The sequence below is a fragment of the Empidonax traillii genome, unplaced genomic scaffold (genome assembly GCF_003031625.1).
Source record: "Empidonax traillii isolate 1590-97213 ecotype Southwest subspecies unplaced genomic scaffold, ASM303162v1 scaffold1666:size129087, whole genome shotgun sequence".
Taxonomy (NCBI): Eukaryota; Metazoa; Chordata; class Aves; order Passeriformes; family Tyrannidae; genus Empidonax; species Empidonax traillii.
Genome location: NW_020956859.1, coordinates 52855 through 72961, shown reverse-complemented (window position 1 = coordinate 72961; position 20107 = coordinate 52855). Strand labels below are relative to the sequence as shown.

The window sequence follows — 20107 nt, the reverse complement described above, 5'->3', positions numbered from 1 at the left end:
GCATTTCCTGGCATGCGTTCCCATTAAATAAAAAAAAAAAAAAAATACTCAGATTGTCAGTGATTTAGAACAACTCCCCAACAGACCTGGCTGAAATCTGGAATTTCCATCTGCGAGAAATATCCATAACAATGCAAAAATTATGGAGCTGGCCCAAAAAGCAGCAGCAGCAGCAAACATCAAGGCAGGACACAAAAATGGGGTACACTGAGATAACATCTCCACCAGTGGGTTTAAAGGTTCTGAAGCATGCAGGTTCCAGTAATTTGTCTAAATTTATTTGAACCTCCTGATATTTTTGGCCTCCTCATCTCCCAGTACTGAAAGTTACTCGTGCTGTGGAAAAAAGCTTTAACATCAAAGCCTGAGCATTTCCCTGCCAGCCCCCAAGTTTTTAGACTCTGAGAAATAAGGTATAATCACTCCTTATTCAACCTTATCATGGTTGTCTACATTTTTATTACTTCCAAGTTATTCCTCTTCAGTGACGAAGAGGAAAGATTTTTTTTATCAGTTCACAGTAAAGGGAGACTGTTTTTGTCTTCCAGTCTGTTCTAGTTCTAATGTGTCTTTACTGGCCTGGTCTTTAGTGGTCTGACAACTCCATGCAAGATAAACTATGAGAAGATCATATATTTATACAAAGACATTACCATGTTTCTATTCTGTCCTCATTTCTTATCACCATAACTCCCAACACGTCATTTATTTTTTTGTCCATCATAGAAACTACATGTTCAGATAATTAAATTACTAGCAGTGATACTAGAATTTCTCTCCTTTTCTAGAAGAGCCTATTTAAAGCCCACCACTAGGTTAGTTGAGACTGTTTTCATCATCTTAATAATGCTCTCTGTTATTAAGACTTAATTTAATCTTCCATTTTATTGTCCTGTCACTATAAAACAGATTTCATTTCACCACTGGATATTTACAGTGTAAAAATTCTTTATGAGTAGGGTGACTTAGATTTTCTTATTTTATAGGGGAGATAAATAATCACTTCAGGAGAGGATTTATGTCATTCTAAGTTAGACATTAAAAATAAGTCAAAACACTCACGATCTTTTTCTCTTTTTTTTAAGCATTTGGGTGCAAATTTTTCCACAGAAAGTAAATAAATCATAGAATCATCAAATGGTTTGGGTTGGAAGGGACCTTAAAGATGAACTAGTTCCACCCCCCTGCCATGGGCAGGGACACCTTCCACTACCCCAGGTTGCTCCAAGCCCCATCCAACCTGGCCTTGGACACTTCCAGGGGTAGGGAGTCCACAACTTCTCAGAGCAGTAAGACAGATAATTGCCCTAAAACAGCAAAAATCTGAAAAATAGGAGTCTTAGCCAACAGCTCTCCATCCATAAACAAAGAACAAAGATAAGCACTGCCCACAGCAATTCTCCTCTCAGATCTTGACACTTATTTTTGGACAGGATGACTGTCTCAGAGAAGCTTCTCTCTTTCCACTGATCCCAGACGGAGCTGGGAGCACCGAGACTTGGCACCATTTTCAGAAGGCTACACTCAGATGAGATTGTTGGCACTGTGAGATCCTTCTGGGCTGCCAGAACAGGTTTAAGAAGGTGCTAAACAAGTCTTGAGATCATTCTGAACTATGATCACATTATTCACTCCAGTCAGAACTATTCCATCTTTAGTCTTCAACTTGCTGACAAGAAATGGCAATTATTTATCGGAGAGATATTTACCAAGGGACTCCAGAGCATTGTGGGCACATGGTGAAGAACTGACCCAAACACAAATGGTTTGAGAAACTAAAATCTCTCAGCTTCTCTCCTGAAACTGTCTTTTTCAATAAAATATGCACACAAAAATCAGGACAACTGAAAACTCCCTGAAGTTTTCTTTTGTAAAAACCTGCTGATTTTTGATTAAAAAAAAAAAAAAAACCTGGGACAAAACAATCCCAGGGAGATCTATTACTGGCTGAAAATTCCATTATCTAAAACAACTGTTACTTGTCTTCAACTATTCATCCAGAACTATGCCAGTTATGTAAATAATTGCTTACCATGCTTGTAACACTCACTAAATGGTACATATTTCTTGATGGTATCAGCAGTGAGTTATTTGTCTTGATATTTATAATATCATAAGAGAAGCACTATGACATAGGCACTAAAATAGATTACTGAAAATTGCATAAACCAAATTTAGTTTGCACTTCTAAAAAAGTTTTTGCAAAGGCCAAAAAACTGCATTTCTTGACAGAAGAATCCCTGTTTCTTAAAAAACAAAAGATAGGTGCAATATCTTACACAGTACAAGCCAGAAGAATAATAGTACTTTAAATTGAAGTTGTGTGAGAAGATCATGAAAACTCTTAAAAATAGAGCTCCATTTATAAACAATTCTGGAGCAGAACTGTAAAAATATTTAGATACTTCAAAATGCAAACAGGCACCATAACGAATTTTCATGCTCGCTTTTGACACAGCTCCCCCAAACACAAACACAGATGACTGATGGGCCTTGTCATAATCCATCTGCTAAGAATTGACAGACGATGGGGAAAAAAGGCTCCTTGCTTATATTACTGAAGAATATTTATCATTTTATAGCAAGTGAAGCAATGCAAACAGTAGCAATTACGAACTTGCTGCTTTTGGTGATCCTACCAAATGCCAAATAGATCATTCCTTGCACAAATACCTTAACTAACCTGGACTGACTCAGAAAAATGAGAATAAATGGCATATGCTATAAAATTCTCGCATCATTTGTGTTGGAATACAAAAGTGGAGTCAAGCCAATCACTGTAGTGTTACTGTAAGCAAAAGAAAGGGAGAAATTACAATAAAACAAAAAAAAAAAAACACACCCGGGGTTTTTTGCTGGGACCTCAGTAGGTGAGCAGCTGACTGTATCTCTCAAATTTGGATTAAGATGCTATTTCCTTTTCCAGACAATGCAGAGATTTAAGAAATAAAAGCTTACATAAATCAAACTCATGCCGCTCTCAAGTGCAGCTGCTCTTTCCATGTCACTTCTTATTACAGGTTGTCAGGGAACAGTTCTCCCTTGCAGATAACTCTTGGAGATTTTTACAGAAGTGGAATTTGACAAGATGAAGAAAGAATTTCTATTCTGACCCACTGAAATTCACAGTATCACAAAAACACCTTTAATATGTACAAAAGCACAATCAAATGCGACTGTGCTTGGGCAAACCTCAATGAGTTTTTAAAAGGTTATAAAGACTTTCCATTAAAGCTCAGCATATTTATTACACCAACAAACTGAGACCAGATCTGTCGTATTTTTAGAACCATCTAAAAATTAGCACCTAAAACCTCCCTAATCCACTGTATACCAGCTTTTCCTTATCGTTATCCTTGATGAAGAGACCGGGGCATCACAAGGAAGTTACTCACCCCTACCTAAGACAGACACCTGAAGTATGGGAAAGAAATGTCAACAGTCAAGGTAGGGAGCACAATACATATGACACCTCATGTTTAGGTGGAGTAGTTTATATCATATATGGTGAACTGATCACTGCCACTTTAACAGCATATATACATATATATATGAAAATATTTACAAGGAAAGCCAAGATTAGGTCAGTAAATCTGCATAACTTCCCCATATTATCAGAGCAAACACCAAGACAGATTAAAATCACCAGAGACTTGAGGATATCGTGGATTTTCCCTCCCCTTGCACAGTTTGTCTGCTTCGCAGTTTATGAAACAAGGAGACAAAGACACTCACAGATTGATTGATCTTGATAAGATGACAGACACAGTCAGGAGGATGCACCCACAGGGACCAATTTCAAACTGGAAAAAAAAAAAAAAGCATGGTTTTATTTTGTTTGTTGTGTGTATTTTTTTGCTCCAATGCTAAAGAAAAGCAAATGGAACTGAAGGCAGAAAGAGCTGTCCTCATTTATGCTAAAACAGAATTTGTTGCTGTGTTTCTTAAAATGCAAAAATCTGTCAAAGTGTTTGAAACACTGCTCAGAAGGCATCACATGAGACTGATAGACACAGAAAGTCTGGCAGCTGAACCATAACACGTTTAAGATCTCTATATACAGTACCTGGTGAATGTTCTGCTGAAGAAATACAATCAGGTCTTCATATCTCGTGGCACTGTGTAGTATTAGCTGGGAAGAAATGTAAGAAGAGAAAAAAAAATTAACTGAAACAATAATATTTTTATAAACTGAAGCTAAAATAAAGTAGCCAAAACTAGAAAGATTTGAATTAAAAAAATTGAAGAAATATCCAATAAAATCTCTCTCTTACTCTTGTTACTCAGTATAATATCGCACCTTAACACTTCCTATATTCTGAATTTTTAAATGCTGCTCCTTTTCGTGGAACAGACTTTTGGATTCAAATGAAAGCACTGTTTATGCAATGAAAGACAATTCCCAGAACAAACATAGGAATGCTGCAGCTTTAGAAAACATAGGACGGGCAAGTAGCTCAGGAGTTTGTACCCATACGGTGAGGCACCTACAGCAGGTTTATAGCAAAGCATTTACCATACTCAGAGAATATTCTCATGAATACTTGTAATTAACACAAAATTCAGAGGAGCTCACAGATCCAGGCCCTTAATTCAACATTCTTTGCCTTTTTTTTTTTTCCCCACCTTCGGATTTTGACAAACCCGTCCCTCCGTTTAGGAGGCCAGCAACGTTTCCTCAAGCCACTAAAGCCTGGCTGATGGCACTGTTGCTTGCAAAGCCATCTGAGAGCTTCACATGGAAACAAGGCATAACTGGAAAAGGATTTTGCCACTTGGAGCTTCTGGAGGGGAAAAAAAAAATGGCAAGAGAATTCTGTGTGAGACAAGAAGAAAATGGTCTCTCCTCACGCTCACGGGTGTTGTGGTCAACTTGGGAGGACCCTCGGTCATTTTTACTGCATTAGCATCAAAAGAAGGGGCAGTTTACAAGCTTGAATAGCAGATGGAACAAAAAGGACTTCAGAGAGTCCAACTGTCCACAGGCACTGGCACAAACCACAGCCAGACTACAGGGTTTTGTTATTTCCAATTGGTTTTTGGATCGTAACTAACTAATTTGACATATAAGGTTTTAAACCACTAAGGGAGCAACGGAAATCAGATTCATTGTACTAAAAAAAAAAAAAAAGCTAGGATATGTGGAAAAAAAAAGAGGATATATGGAGAATGTGAGTTACACAGAGCCTTACAGTTTCTAAGATTCCATCTGCCTTGTATTTTCCAATGGGAGTGAACTGTTGTCTTCCTGATGGCCTGAAGAGGATATCCAGACAAAGCTCATGTTAAAAGGAAGAAAATGGCATTAAAGAGAAATCAACGTTATATAAACTGAATGATGACCCATGCATTATTAATCACTTTTTTTAAACAGACTTTTTAAAGTATTTATAGTAATTTAATTTATAGTAATTTAAAGTATTTAAAGTAATTAATATTACATATTAAATTTCCATCAATGAAGCAAATACTTTGCCTGTGCTGTGCTCTCTCACTCTACTTAATATGAATTAAAAGTTTCTCCACACAGAAAGAGGATAAATGTAAGTTTAAGGTGTTAATGACAGTTTTTACTGGAAAATAATATTAGACCAATGACATTCAAAAAGCAGAAGATATATAAAATGTCATCACAGAGGAAGCAGTTTTGAGATGTAAAATATGCTAAATATAATTTGAAATATCTTTGAATTTGCTGCTTCTATTTCAGGTTTAAGAAGGATTTCTGTGTCCCAAAGCCTCTCTGTTATTTTTCATCTATCTGTGTTTATCTAATAAAAGAAATTACCCAGTCTCACAAAATCTGGCTCACTTATAAAAATATCATGCAGGATCCAGTACAGCCAAAGTTGGGGATCTAAAAGTTGGGTGATTTGTGCACAAGCAGCCTAACTGCACAGCGTAAATTAAGTAGCTAGTAGGCAAATACAGCAAAGGAAACTTAATTCCAGCCATAACTCCTGCAATACAGGAGAAAAATGCTGCATCTGAAAATACAACTCTTACAAAGGATTCTGAATGAATCCTACACTCAGTTAAATCCACAGGATCCTTCCCAGCAATTTCAAAGAATTTTGCCTATTCTGCCCAAGCCACCAGGAGAGCAGAAATTCCACTCTGGATTTCTCCCTAAGCCATTTTAGACGGCACAAATACAGCCGGCGAAGCTTTCCTGCTGTGAGCCACGTTACATCTAGAACGGAAAGAGGTACAGGAGCGCTGCACAGCACAAATTAAAAATGCTCCTCCTACTCACAGGGCCACGACGGCTTTCTCGTGGCCCCCCGCTCGCCACAGGATGTCTGCGATGGCCATGGTGAGGCACTTGGTCCGGTGAACTTCTGAGGGCTGGAGACAGCTGCAGGCCAGGGAATAAAAAGGGAGAGAAACGAGTTCCAGAAGGTGAGGGCAAAGAGATTCATGACGGCAGGTTTGTAGCCAGGAGAGCAGAAGCACTGTTAGAGGCTGCTTAGGTGTTGTAACGCCTAATAAATTGGCAAATAATGAACTAGAGAAACTACTTCAACTTTAAATCTGTAATAAAACCACTTCAGTAATCTCTAACAGGATCGTTTTATGTTTTAAAACGTAATATTTATGTTTTAGATATGATTTTTAGTTTCCAAAGGCCTTCATACTTAACTTCTTTTGAAGTTTTTTTATTACCTCTTGTCAATAAATCTGCACCATAATGTTACTACTTCCTACCAAACTTTTATGTCAAGTACCATCTGCAATAAACACTAGGCTTGCATGTGTTTTTTTTTTAATAAGGTGTGCCCCAAAGTAGTGACCTAAAACATCACAGTAATTACCCCAGAATTGCTCAGTGGAGCATCACTGCTTCTGAAATATTTTCACTTCGATGTTTTGCTTGGAACTTACCCAGTGATGTGCAAAACTATGGAATGGAATCAACAGCAGCCTGTTGATCCCAGACGTGTAGAACATCGTGAACACACATCCTACAAACTGTGTTTTGTGCAGTCTTCCAATGCCTCCTGTTACTCCAGCTTCCAAGAGGTGAATGGAGAAATAAAGGACCAGGAGGTCCAAAAGTCACATAATGGAAAACTGGCAGGTTCAAGAATAAAACCCAACATCCAGGAGCCTGAAGAAGTAGCCAAGAGATCCATGCCCCTGGGAAGAACCTAATTGGAGTTTTCTCTAGTGGTTTCAAGAATGGCAGTCTTTGAAATTCAGATATTATCTGTCCTAGAATGTTACCAGCATGGGAGATGATGTCAAAACTTGTTCCCAGCGTTTAAGATCTAATAATTCAAAAGACTAAACAAGAAACATCAAACATCAAAAACCTAAACAGGCTTTCAAGTTCAATGTCTGTCTTGAATATAATGTTCATTTAGAGAATGTTTCCCTCTCTGAAGGATGTGAGATATGAAAAATAATTGGTGAGAGTTTTCAAGTAAAAAAAAACCATAATCACAACTTTCCCTTATCTCTGCCTGTGTTCAAATACAGACACTCAGAGATCTGTAGGAAGCACAGCAACTAATTTATGTGTCTGAGAGAAAGAGTAGAGGAAGAAGGAGACATGATAATTACGACCTGAATGTCAAAGAAGCCTGAAGTCAAACACTTAATGTGATGTGGGTGAAAATTCTAAAATCCAGGTTAGAATTAGACTGGAATATTAATCCTCTCACTTCAGACTCTGAGACTTCCCTTTTTTTTCGGCCAGACTAAGAGTTTCTGCCCATGGCAAATACATCATAAGAAAAGTTTGTTTATTTCAGGAATAATAATAAAAAAAAAAAGGTATTTTAAAACTATGTGTATTATGGGAGTGGAAAAATAGGAGGCAAATACTGCCATGTAAACAGGATAGGTTGGAGCTGGCATGAGTTGGGACACACAGTTTAAACAACCTGGCCCAAATCCATTTATTTGGGTGCCACATAATTTTATGACATTTATGATCACTGAACCCTACTGAAAGAGGAAAATTAACATCTCTATTTTTACCAGGGATGACCTGGGATACAAAGGGACTGAGGAGCAGATGATCAAAGGCTGTCCTCCACGCTGAAACAAATTCCTGGTTTTCACAACCAGAAATAATTCTTCTGTGGAGGTTCCTGGTCATAAAATCTAAATATGCACTGCAGTTCTTGCAAGGAAATTTCTGAGGTTTTACTTTTATGTAGGCAAGAGCCTCATTCTGCCTTCAAAAGTCTCATTATAGTCTGAATTAGAACACTGAAGTTTTGCTAGATAATTTTTGCACTTTTAAGAAGTGTGCTTTAAGTGACTTCAAGGAACAGGTAACTTTCAAGTGGTGAATTCACAGCATCTTGTTTATTTGGCCCTTGTCTCAAAGGGCCCTTGGCTCATAGGCAGTCAGTGCCAGTAATAACAAGCAACAGCAATAACAGCAGTAACAGTAAAACCTTCAGGTTTGGATTCAGGCTCCCAGCCTGGTTTTCCACGTTTCTAATGGTTTACAGGTGTCTTGTATCAGGACTGTGCATCCACTAGTGCTCCTGAACCTGGACCACCTGGGCCTGGGGATCCCCTGATTACCTGCCAGCTCCCATCCTCGGTGCTGAAGACAAATATTGATGTTCTACAGGCACCTGCTCCTCTCCATTGTGGACGAAAAACAGCCCAAACAATGGATTTACATTAAGTGTCAGACAAAACTAAGGAAAATCAACTGAGACCTCGTCATCTTCCCAAGCAGTATAAGCAGAAAAATGGATGTTTAAGGCCAAAACTTAATACAAGATGAAAATTTTTATATTTCAAGGGAATGAAGTTCAAGAAAGATCTCACCATGAAGGCTTCTCTTCTGACTAAATTGAGGTCAGGCTAATTGAGGTCACAAATAACACACAGTGGTGGCAGAGTAAACCCGTAAAATAGTTTCCCCTATTTAACATTCAGTTCATATAAAGCACGGGGAAGCTTTGTGGAATTTTTCTTTTGTAATGGACTTAATTTCTTACTGAAAACAGAAGGAAAATATATGAAATCTGGTAATAAAGTAATTTTTTGAGGCAGTATTTCCCAGCAATTCACTGAATAAGCCCTTCTTCTTTAGTGACAAGTACATTGATATTATAGCAGTCCAAGCAATTTTCTTGACACTAGCAACACTGAACAATATTCCTTTAAAATAAGTAGAAAATACACACACAGAATTTCAATTCAAATCCTATTAAAGAGTTTAAATGTGAAAGATCAAACACAGTAACAATAAAAAAAAAAAAAAAAAAAAAAAAAAGCTGTAACTTTAGTTTTCACCCTCTCCAAAATTCTTAGTGTCAAAACCTGGATGAATTTCTTGGTCTTTCAAACCTAGATTACTTTTTATTTGAAATCAAATAGAGACAAAGAGAAGTTCGGTAAGTTTAAACCCAAAAGGCTCCTGAGTGGCTGCAGCAGAGAAATAATTTATTTTTTTTTAGTACTGTATGGAAAACGTTTGTGCTGTCAGTCAGTCACACTTACCGGGTGTCTTTATTCCTGTTACTGTCTGCAAAGAGCAGCTGCTGGAGGACACAGGCTTGAACTGCAGCCAGGACTCCACATGGGCCACCCTGAGGGGAATAATGGGACATTCCATGAGGAAAACAATTTGGAGCTGGGGAAAACTTCTGCTTCCATTCAGGCTAAAGCCATCCCTTCATCTCTCTCTTTCCTTCCATGACTCCACAGCTCGCTCTCTCTCACTCCAGTGAAAATCATTCTTATTAACTGTTTTCACGCTTCCTACCCATTTTTCCTGAAAACACCCAAACATCTGTAACATCAAGGGAAAGGCTTTTTTCAAAAATCTGTTCTGTGATTAGGCAAACAAATTCAAGACCTCCTGATCCCTACTGAGCCACGGTCGAAGTTTCGGAGAGAAATTAGATCTGAACGTTTTCCAAAGAGCGAAAACAAGCCTTGTTCTTGTAGCTCCTCTCAGCACCAGGTCTGCCCTCAAGTTCCCACCTGCATCACTAAACAAAGATTCCAGTTTTCAGTACAGCCCCCTGCACCAGGCAGCTGTCTCGCTGGGGAAGAGAAAGAAATGCCATATTAAATTAAAACCCTAAGGAAATAGATTTATAGCTGATTTGGGCTGCGAGGATGATGAAGGGCCTTGATTTGAAGCCGTGTGAGGACACTGAGGGCACTTGGTGGGTTCAGCTGGAGAAGAGGGGACTGAGGGGAGACCTCTCTGCAGTTCCAACTGCCTGGGCAGGGGCAGAGGAGGGGCAGGACTGAGCTCTGCTCTGGGGGGACCAGGGTCAGCCCCCAGGGAATGGCTGGAGCTGTGTCAGGGCAGGTTTAGGTTGGATATTAGGAAAAGTTGCCTCATCAGAGGGTGGTTGGCACTGAACAGGCTCCCCAGGGCAGTGGGCACAGCCCCAGGGCTGCCAGAGCTCCAGGAGGGTTTGGATGACACTCTCACTCCCATGGTGGGATTCATGGGGATGGTCCTGGGCAGCGTAAGACCTGGACTTTGATGATCCTTGTTGGTCCCTTCCAACCCAGGACATTCTGTGATTCTATGATTCAGAGACTGTGGGATGGGGCAGCAAAGTATTTCCTTCTCCTTGTTTATTCCCTGCCATCTGGACTTCCTGACCCCACCGCACGACCAAGACCCTGTTCCTATGGATTAACAACATGTCAGAGACAGCTGCACAACTTGTCCTGAGAAGCAAATGGTGTGCCCTCTTCTGCTAGAAAACTTCATCCAGCACAACTCTCCCTCCCCTGTCAATTAATTCTCTCCCAGGTGCCTCATATCATATTATTGACTCCAGTAGTTTGCTGAGGAGACAGAGAAAAGTCATCCTTTCTCTGGAACATCTACACGTGGATGCAGGCTTTGCAGGACACAAGACTAACACCACAGATACCACAGTGCCACCCACCAAACTCCTCTCAAAACCCTGGAGAAGAATGAAAAGGGCAGCCAGCACTGCTATTTTTAAATAGCCAAGTGATTTAAGTGATCAGTTTAATCCCCAGGTTGTCCCAAGTGCAGCATGAAGCCCAAGGGAATGGGACCTGCAAGTACATTCAGTATGGACAGTATGGATCCCAAAAAATAAGGTCCTGGAATCAGAAAATAGCTTAGACATTGATATATTCCAATTATTCACACTTCCTCTCTATAATTACTTGCATAACTACTGAGTGAATTATCTGAAATACTTTAAGGGAAAAAAGCAAGGTTTATTTTAGTCCATCAGGGAAAGCCTCCCAGTCAAAAAACGAATTATAGGATCATTTCTAAATATCCCCTCATAGCACCACAAAAACTTAACGTGAGAGAGAACCAAACAATTGCTCAGCTGAAGTGAATTTTGGAAGTGGGGAGGAATATATTAATGAGCTGAAAGAGTCACATCTAAGCAAAACACCTTTCCTGTCATGGAATTTATGGCAGGGAATTTAACGGTCAGTGAGTTGCTGGAAGTGATGAGACATCCTTTCTCCAGCAGCAGGGTCTGGAAACACCAAAGTAACATTTACTGTGGGCCAGTGAACACTCCTGCCACGGCTCCTTTTGGAGTTCACATTAACATTTAATACTTTTTTTTTTTTCTCCTAGGTTTCCTAAGATAAGCAGCTTTCTTCTGAGATCACTGGTCTAATGAAATATTTAACTAGATGAGGTAAGTTAATTAAACATCTTAATGACATGTTTATTAGCCATTGTCCTCGCCTCAAAGCCTCTCTTCCTCTCATTTCTGTACAATGGTCTGCTTCTCTCAGCCCAGATAAAGATTTTCTGCATCAGCACAGAAGCTTGATGAGTGCTTTGCAAACTCAAACACTCTCCTTCTTCCCAAGTATTTTACTCCTTGCTCCTGAGAGACCATGTGTGTGCATATCCCAGAAGCACATGCAGAGAGTCACAGGGATGACACAAAAGCTTTAAGTTGTGGCTGAGGAGGATCCATTTTTACAATAGATCTGTAAAAATAGATCCATTTTAAAAATGATTCTGGAGGCAGTTACAGGGGGATTCTGTGCATCAGCCAGCTGAGAAACCAGGCTGGCCAAAAACAGAGCAGAAAGGGGGTTCTGAAGCACTGAAGCCTCATTCTGTAAGAGTCAGAAGTCCAGAGAGGGCTGACAAGACAGGCACCAGGTGGGTGAGTCCCCCACTGAATGCCACGACCAGAGAGATCTCTACTAGATCTAAATTCCTATGGATTGGGTACCTGCTTCCACCACAGGGAGCAGCTGGGGATTTCAGATCTGTCCACTTGGTGGATGACGGCAGGGAACTGATGAAAACCCTGGCTTAGGGAGGAGGTGGCATCTTGTGGCTGCAGGCCAGAATTACAGAGACATGGACGGAAAGGAGATGATCCCACCAGCAGTCACAGTGTCCCAGTGACACTGCAAGGGCATTTGTTCCCTTTTGTTTTAGGAATGAGCCTCAGCATTTGACCCCCATGTCAAATACCTTTCGGAGGCAAAAATCTCCTTGTGACTTCCCAGGCACTGCAGGAGATTCTCGCTACATCTCATTTTCAGACAGGTCAAGTTCCATCTCAAATTTGTTAAACACTGCCCCCACGTATCATTTTTCTCTAAATCTCCACCCTTGATTTAAGCTCTTTTATTCTTCTACCACCACCAGCTTTCAGCTGCAGTGGCTTTTCTCCCTCCCTGTGAGTAATTCCCCATCACACACACACACATACACACTTTCTGCAGCTACTTCAAGTTTCCCTCAGAAACACCCCATCCATCTCAAGTCTCCTACCAAGACTTGCCAAGGTGACATAATCCAGTGGTAACAAGATAAATTAAAGAGAAGAGCCTTTAGAAGATTTATGTTTCCACTGTTGAAACACCCAGCCTTTGTAAACTCAGGGTAAAAAGCAGAGTTCAGTGTAAGGAAGTCATTTACTGTACCTTTTTCTGCACAATGCCATACTTTAACTGGGGTATACTGCTAAATGTAAAACTCTGGATTTTCCATTCTTCACTGAAGCAGCAAAGACTAGAGCCAAACAGAAGGTTTTTTAATTCCTATAAAAGAAAGGGAAAAGTTTTCATTGAAAAAAAAAGGAATCCAAAACATGGGTACTTTTTCTTGCAGTGGTTTGTAGAAAAGAAAGGAGGAGTGTGGAAGGGTAATGACTAACTCCCTATAACCACCCTCTTCTGTTTTATCCATACTCTAAATAGCAACACTCCAATGAAAAGGAGCAATATTTTCCTTTTCCTGCCATATTCCTTCCACTCATAACGCTGTGAGCTGCTCAGCATTGGAAAATATTTATGTATAATGTCTGGGGGCACAGCTTCCCATGAAAGCATTACAGAATATTCCCTGAAATTTAACAGCTGGGAGAGCAACACCTACTAATGGTTACATTAGAGAGCAAAGGACCCTGTGGGACACAGGGTGGGGAAAGGAAGCCCATTTTGCCTGTCAAAGTTGCTGGCATGAGATAAATGCCAATTAAATGTAAAAAGTAAAGGTGAATAAATAAGAACAGTCAGCTCGGTGTTGGTGTAGTTACTCCAAACTCATTGATTTGGAATAAAATTGGAAGACACCTTCATTTTTTTTTCTCTCTCTCTTTTTCCCCCTCTGTCTGAACAGGATGGAAAACATTAGAAGTATTTATGGTTCCATCTCTGCTCAGTATTGGGAAGATAAGCAAGGGACAAGGAGTGGTGGGGGAATAATAAGCTCATTCTGAACCAACATCAACTGAAAGGACTAGAGAGCAAGCATATGAATAACTGACTATAGGCATTAAGAAAATAACATAAGCTTCGTTAATTAAAGCTATTATCTGTGCTTCAGGTGGGCTGATGCATCCTGGCATGCTCTCCTGGTATTTTTCTGAGCTTCTGGATGGGCATCCCTAAATTACTTCGTCTCCTGAACACCACACAAGGAATATACTCAGGAATACAGCACGTGTTCAGTCCAACATAAACACACAGCACAGAGCAACCCACTGCAGCTTTGGGCAGCTTAACTGCATTTACCATCATAATTATTAGTCTTACTTTTGCAAGGGAAATATCAATTGCCTTGGATACTATTTGAAGCATATACAGCGTCGAAAGGTCTGGGTTCTTATTAATTTCTCCACTTGTCTCTTCATCCTCAACATTGACTGAAAGAAAGAAAAGAAAAATCATAAAATGTGTTGGATGACAAAAATTTCTTCCTCCAGCCCACTCAGTGTCAGGAGGTCACCAGTGTGAACACTAACATATTGTCATCCATCTTTATGAAAAGGAAACTACAGTTTTAGCAAGAAAGAACAAATAGAAATACATGAGCCAGCCTTTGATTAATATTAATGATTTCTTTTCCCACGGTTACCCAAGAAGTTAATAGGAAACTCAATTAAAAATAGTTACAAAAGAAGCAACTTGGTCACAGCTGCTCTGAAGAACATGATGGCAAAAGCCAAACTGAAACTAAACTTACCTAATTCCAGGACTTCTTTCATCTGGTCCTCTTTATAGCCAGTGGATGTTGGAGACCTCCTACATGAAAATTAAACGAGAAAAATGTTTGTTTTTAATGAAAAAAGTTGTTTGAATAAACAATAAGAAATATGGGGCATTCCCTCACATGCAGATAATTTTTTGGGGGGTGTGTGTGTATATATATATATATATATATATAGTCTAAGAAATAAATGCTCTTAGAACAAAACCTTTTCCAGTGAAGAAAGCTGAACTCCAGGAGTTCATCAGGAAGAACAGCCAGCACAGAGCTGGATTTGGGATTTCAATCCTGTTTCAATACATCGGTTTCGTTTCATTTGTGATTTGAGAATCAGATCATAAAATAAAACTTACATCCCTGAGAGGGATGAGGAGTAGATTCAAGTTAGAAATTAAACTATAGAAATATCCAAATAACAAGAGTGGAAATAGGTGTTTGACTGGCTCCTTTACCAGGGTAATTTTTTATCCACTAGTAAGTAGCAGTTCTTCAACTGGTCTCATGATTTAATTGCATATTACATTATTAACAGGTTCAAATTCCTATGAATAAGTGCTAAAAAGACCAAGCATTTCAACTTGGCTGTGAAGTCAGAACCGAAATAGAATGCTAGATTTTTGGAGATGAGATGGGTTTATTCTTCCTGTTGAATTCATCCCAAAATTAATTCAGAACTAAGGAAAAGTTTCAAATAACTATTTCTAAAAACAGCCTTTTTTTTTTTTTTCCCCCCTCAAAAAAGCAATACTGTTTATTGGCTTTTGCTTTGGGAAAAAAGGTATTGCACTGACAGTCCTTTCAAAAATAGTATGGAATCATTTCCTCAGCAACATTCTTTGTATGCACAATAATATTACAGTAACAACTACTGTCATATCACATACTTTCCATTAACCTAATTTCCTTTTCAGCGTACGAAAGATTAATAAAACCAGAACACAGACACACCACACTCGGGATTTGCCCAGTTTAAAAGCATTCTGGCCCCTTTCTCGCTGATAGCATTCGATACCGTAAGAACACAAACAGTTTTATCTATAAATAAGTTAAAGGTCTGATGCAAGGACATGTGGGTGGTCCAATTCAGGAAAGGTAGAATGGAAGTGAATCACCCATGTTCTAGGGACCTGAGGTAAAAATAAATGGGATGCCCAGGAGGTCAACATAAATGAGAGCAAATTTGTACAGTGACATACAAGTAGCACTGAGCTCCCACTGAACATACCAGTACTTACAATGTGAACAGAATTTAACAGAGTTGACTGTGGCATATTTTATAACACAATCAGATCTCCCCTTGCTGTTTCCTAAAACTGAATTTCAGCTGAGATTTCTTTCTGCCAGTTATTTTCATCTCTCCAGGCCAGGGAAAGGGTCTCAACGACACTAAATTTGCCAATATAATGTTTTTTCAGCCAAGTTATGTCATTAAGCTGCACTCAGGCATGACTAAAATCCACAGTTTTGTTTTGTCTGAGGTTGTACAGTACCCTCTGTTCTTTCCTAGAGAATAACGTGGTTCCTCCTACATCAGACAACTTCTACCTGGTTTTGCAAGAGTTCTTTACACCTTTCAAGGCCAGGTTGGATGGGGCTTGGAGCAACCTGGTCTAATGGAAGGTGTCCCTGCCCATGGCAGGGGGTTCCAATGAGATGGTCTTGAAGGTCCCTTCCAACCCAAACCATTCTGGGATTCTGTGATTCTGACACTTAACGCTGCACTAAAGGTTCCAGCTCCCTTTCTGGCCTCAGTTTCTGCTTGTTTGGGTATCCTGCAGATGCTGTACCACATCTCCCTGCTTCATTAGATGTCCTGGATACCTCAAAGTCCCAAACAGCCCTATATCCCCATGTTTAGGCACGTGGATCACTCCCTACATCAAATTAGCGGCACCCTTGATTCACTGCTGCCCAAAACACTTCTCCTTGGTAGTGTTTCACGTGAAAATATTTCTAAATAAAAACACAGTCAGCCACGGTGCATATACAGCTCATACAGCTCACCTGGCAGCAGTTTTTTTAAAGTTACTGCTCTCTGGCAAGTCCAAAAGATGTTGCATCTACACCCATTCCAGGAAGAACCCAGCCCAGGGCGCAAAGCGCTTTGAATTTTCCAGGCTGAGAATTCCCACCAAGCCGAGGAAAGCGCTGACATCCAAGATTAATGTCGGGTGTTTTCTGGTTTAAGTGGGGTATTTTTGCAGGTGTAGGTTCCCTCCTTAAGGAGAGCTTGTGTTTCTCAAAACATTCAGGACATTTATTGCAATTTCCACGTCAGCAGACGGTCACTGCGCCAGGAAAATTTATGGTACACGTAAAAACCGTACGGTGAGAACACTTAGGAAGGGGGAAGTCATCCCTCATGGCAGGAAAATGGGACAGGAAGAAAATATGCTTCATTCTAAACATACTATACAGTACTTTCTCTAAATATTTGAACATTCCTATGTGACCTTTCTTTGCGTTGCAGAAAGCTGAATTGACACAGAGGAGCTGAACTCGCAGAGAAAGAACCTCTTGGCACAATAATGGACATACATTCCACTATTTCCTATTTACATCAACGTACACAAGAGGGCAAATAAACAAAGGGGCTTAAAAAATAAACCCTGGACATCTGTGGCTTTAAGGTGACTGTTGTGGTAAAACTTATTTTCACTGCCTGATCACAACAGCTTTTCTACTGGATCTTTATCTCTCATGCCCCATCCAGACACATCCAATATTCTTGGTATAGTAAGATCCGGAGAGAAGGTAAGAAAAAACTTCTATTACTACTTGCAGAAGGGTAAAAAAAGGCCATTCTATGTGATGCAGCTTTGGGGCACGATTATAAAAACAGAATTATTAAAAGCAAGTGTAAAGATGCAAAGGACATGAACACTACCAATGCCAGGCAATGTTATTTCTATGGCAAAAAGACCTTGTCATGAAGATTTTTATATAAATTCTGCCATGCTTGCAAGCCCAGCTGGCAAAAGTGACAGGGGTTAGATACTTAATTTCTCCAAATATCCTTTTTAGTGAAGACCTGTATCTGCACATTATCTGTACGAAAAGTTAATCTGTGAACAGGTGGCTCATTGACAGACATAAAACAGGTAAATGGAAAACATGTCGTTGAATAAGGTAATTTCTAACAGAAATAGATTCTCACACACAAATAAGCGTCCTGCTGAATTTTACTAACTGTAGTGACAGCTCAGAATCTCTGCTGATAAGGTTTGTATATGAAAATAAAATTATTATAATCACAGGTTGAGCCACAAGACGGTTTGAAATGCCTGATGAGCTTGGCTCACCTGAACAGAACACTCTTCCACAGGCTATGAAAGAATATTTATCGCCATTATATATGACCGTTATCTTTTATGCAACTGACCCAATGGCTGCCAGCAAAATAAACAGGGATCAGTAAAATAACACAGGGAGATAAAACTCCATAAAATAAAAATGGATAGCAGCTAAGAGACATTACATAAAGCACCGGGAAGGGTTTCCAGATTTCAGCACTCAACCAATTCCCATCTGTAGAGGTAAACAGAGCCCTCTGCTCTGTTGATCACACATGAAGCACCCACCCTGTTTGGTTTTGACCTTCAGCTTTTAGGCCATTTATTTTTGAGGACGTGGAATATTCGTGGCCTTCCACTGCCTGTCAGAAACCTCTTTTAACAGCCCAAACCACTGTAACCTGAGAGGTATTAGCAAAAATAAAAATAAAAAAACTCCTGAAAGCTTTTAACAACTGTAAATTGGATGACAAAAGCTCACACCGAGGATGGGGTGGTTCTCTTATTTCTTTTTTCTCTTATCTCATTTTATTATTAAAAAAAAAAAAATGTGAACACCAATAACAGGCAAGGGTGAGCACATATCACTGCAGGGAGAGATTTGACCTCCTGGGAAAAGAATCTTAGGAAGAGGAGGACAAAAATTCCTTGTGCTACCTGCAATCAACTGACTGTTTTTAAGGTTGGACGGGACCTTCAAGATCATCTCGTTCCAACCCCCATCCATGGGCAGGGACACCTTCCACTAGCCCAGGTTGCTCCAAGCCCTGTCCAACCTGGCCTTGGACACTTCCAGGGATGGGGCAGCCACAGCTTCTCTGGGCAAACCTGTGCCAGGACCTCCCCACCTTCACAGGGAAGAATTTCTTCCCAATGTCCAATCTAAACCTGCTCTCTTTCAGTTCAAAGCCATTTCCCCTTGTCCTGTTACTCCATGCCCTTGCCTAAATTTTGGGGACCCAGCACCTAAAGTCTGTCTCCAGTTCTTCTGGAGCTCCTTCATGCACTGAAAGGCTGCAGTAAGTTCTCCCCAGAGCCTTTGCTTCTCCAGGCTGAAGAAACCCAATTCTTTCAGCTTTTCCTCTTAGGAGAGGTGCTCCATCACTCTAATCATCTTCACGACCTCCTCTGGACTCGTTCCAACAGGTCCATGTCCCCTCCTATGCCAGGGACCCCAGAGCTGGATGGGGCACTCCAGGGGAAACACGTGCTGCTTCCTACCTCGTTCCCCCTGGAGCTGCTGTGTAGACACAGTGAGAGAAAATGATGTGAAACTCTACCAGCGAAATAGGAGGTGGACTGTCTGTTCCTGCCTCACATTTGAGAAGATCTAAGATCTAAAAGTCCCTCTACGTTTGCATGAACAATGAAAATCCTCCCCTGGCTGACTGTGCTTTGGGCAACGGGCTGGACCTTCCCAGATTTACATCCTTTCCAAAAATAAAGAAATGATACAGGGGCCATTTGTCACTTCCAGTAATTGCAAAGGGCTTCTTCCTATGGGGTGCTGGAAAAATACTAAAAAGGGCAAATGGCAGCCCCACAGATGTTACACAGCAGCTCTGATGCCATAAATCCATTGGCACAGCACGAAAGTCACAACAGTTTACAACTTTTATTTTATTTTAGCTTCTTTTTTCCGGTCCAACCATTATGTTAGAAAAGGTGTTACGCAACTCCAGACACTTGAAAGTTTTCATTCCTGAGTGGTTTGCCAGCCCCCTGTCTCTTTTCATTAAACCCGTATTCCCCAAAGGTGAGCCCGTTACGGAATTCCAACTGCAAGGGTCAAACAAAGACTGATTCCCCAGAGTAAGGGTGGCAAAAGGCCTCCAGGAGGGTCTGAGTGTCTCTGGGAAGGTGGGAGTGCTCTGTTCTCACCCTGCTTCCTGCCTCCAGAGCCACACCAAGGCTCTGACGAAAGCCTGAGACGATGCCAGGTGTGGCTTAAGGACAACGCCTGGCAGATCCCAGACAAAGGTGGAAGGAAACAGGCAAAGGGAATTTACTCTCAGGCTGCTCCAACCCCGCATTCCTTTCCATCCTTTTATCTGAAATGCTGCACTCTGACTAAACTCCTGTTTCCTAGAAATGCCACCACTGCCCAACACATCCCCTTCCTCTCCTAGTGGGAAAAATGGAATTAATTCCTCAGATGTTGCTCACACACACGGAGGATGCTGGAAGATCCTGGAATTAGTTGGGATTTTCTGGCTGATTGTGAACAGGATCTAGTTTTTATAACGCCATGGCCATGTGAGCTCAGACCTCACTCCACACAACAGGCTCTCAAGATGATGAGGACTTTTAGGAACTGCTCAGCAACCCCCAGGACTAAAGCTTTATTACTTCC

General features: G+C 40.5%; 1 protein-coding gene across 3 annotated transcripts in view; it reads right to left on the bottom strand.

The window, feature by feature from the left end:
• MINDY4 (MINDY lysine 48 deubiquitinase 4) overlaps positions 1-20107 on the bottom strand; it is a 72045-nt gene that overhangs the window by 33745 nt on the left and 18193 nt on the right. For 2 of the 3 annotated variants that reach the window (XM_027908253.1, XM_027908254.1), the window contains exons 6-13: positions 14438-14496; positions 14008-14117; positions 12895-13011; positions 9475-9563; positions 6257-6358; positions 5193-5256; positions 4067-4132; positions 3736-3803 (exon numbers count right to left, since the gene is read on the bottom strand). In XM_027908253.1, the coding sequence (XP_027764054.1) occupies positions 3736-3803; positions 4067-4132; positions 5193-5256; positions 6257-6358; positions 9475-9563; positions 12895-13011; positions 14008-14117; positions 14438-14496 (675 nt within the window). The remainder of the gene's footprint in view (positions 1-3735; positions 3804-4066; positions 4133-5192; positions 5257-6256; positions 6359-9474; positions 9564-12894; positions 13012-14007; positions 14118-14437; positions 14497-20107) is intronic. The other variant, XM_027908256.1, reaches the window with a different exon arrangement.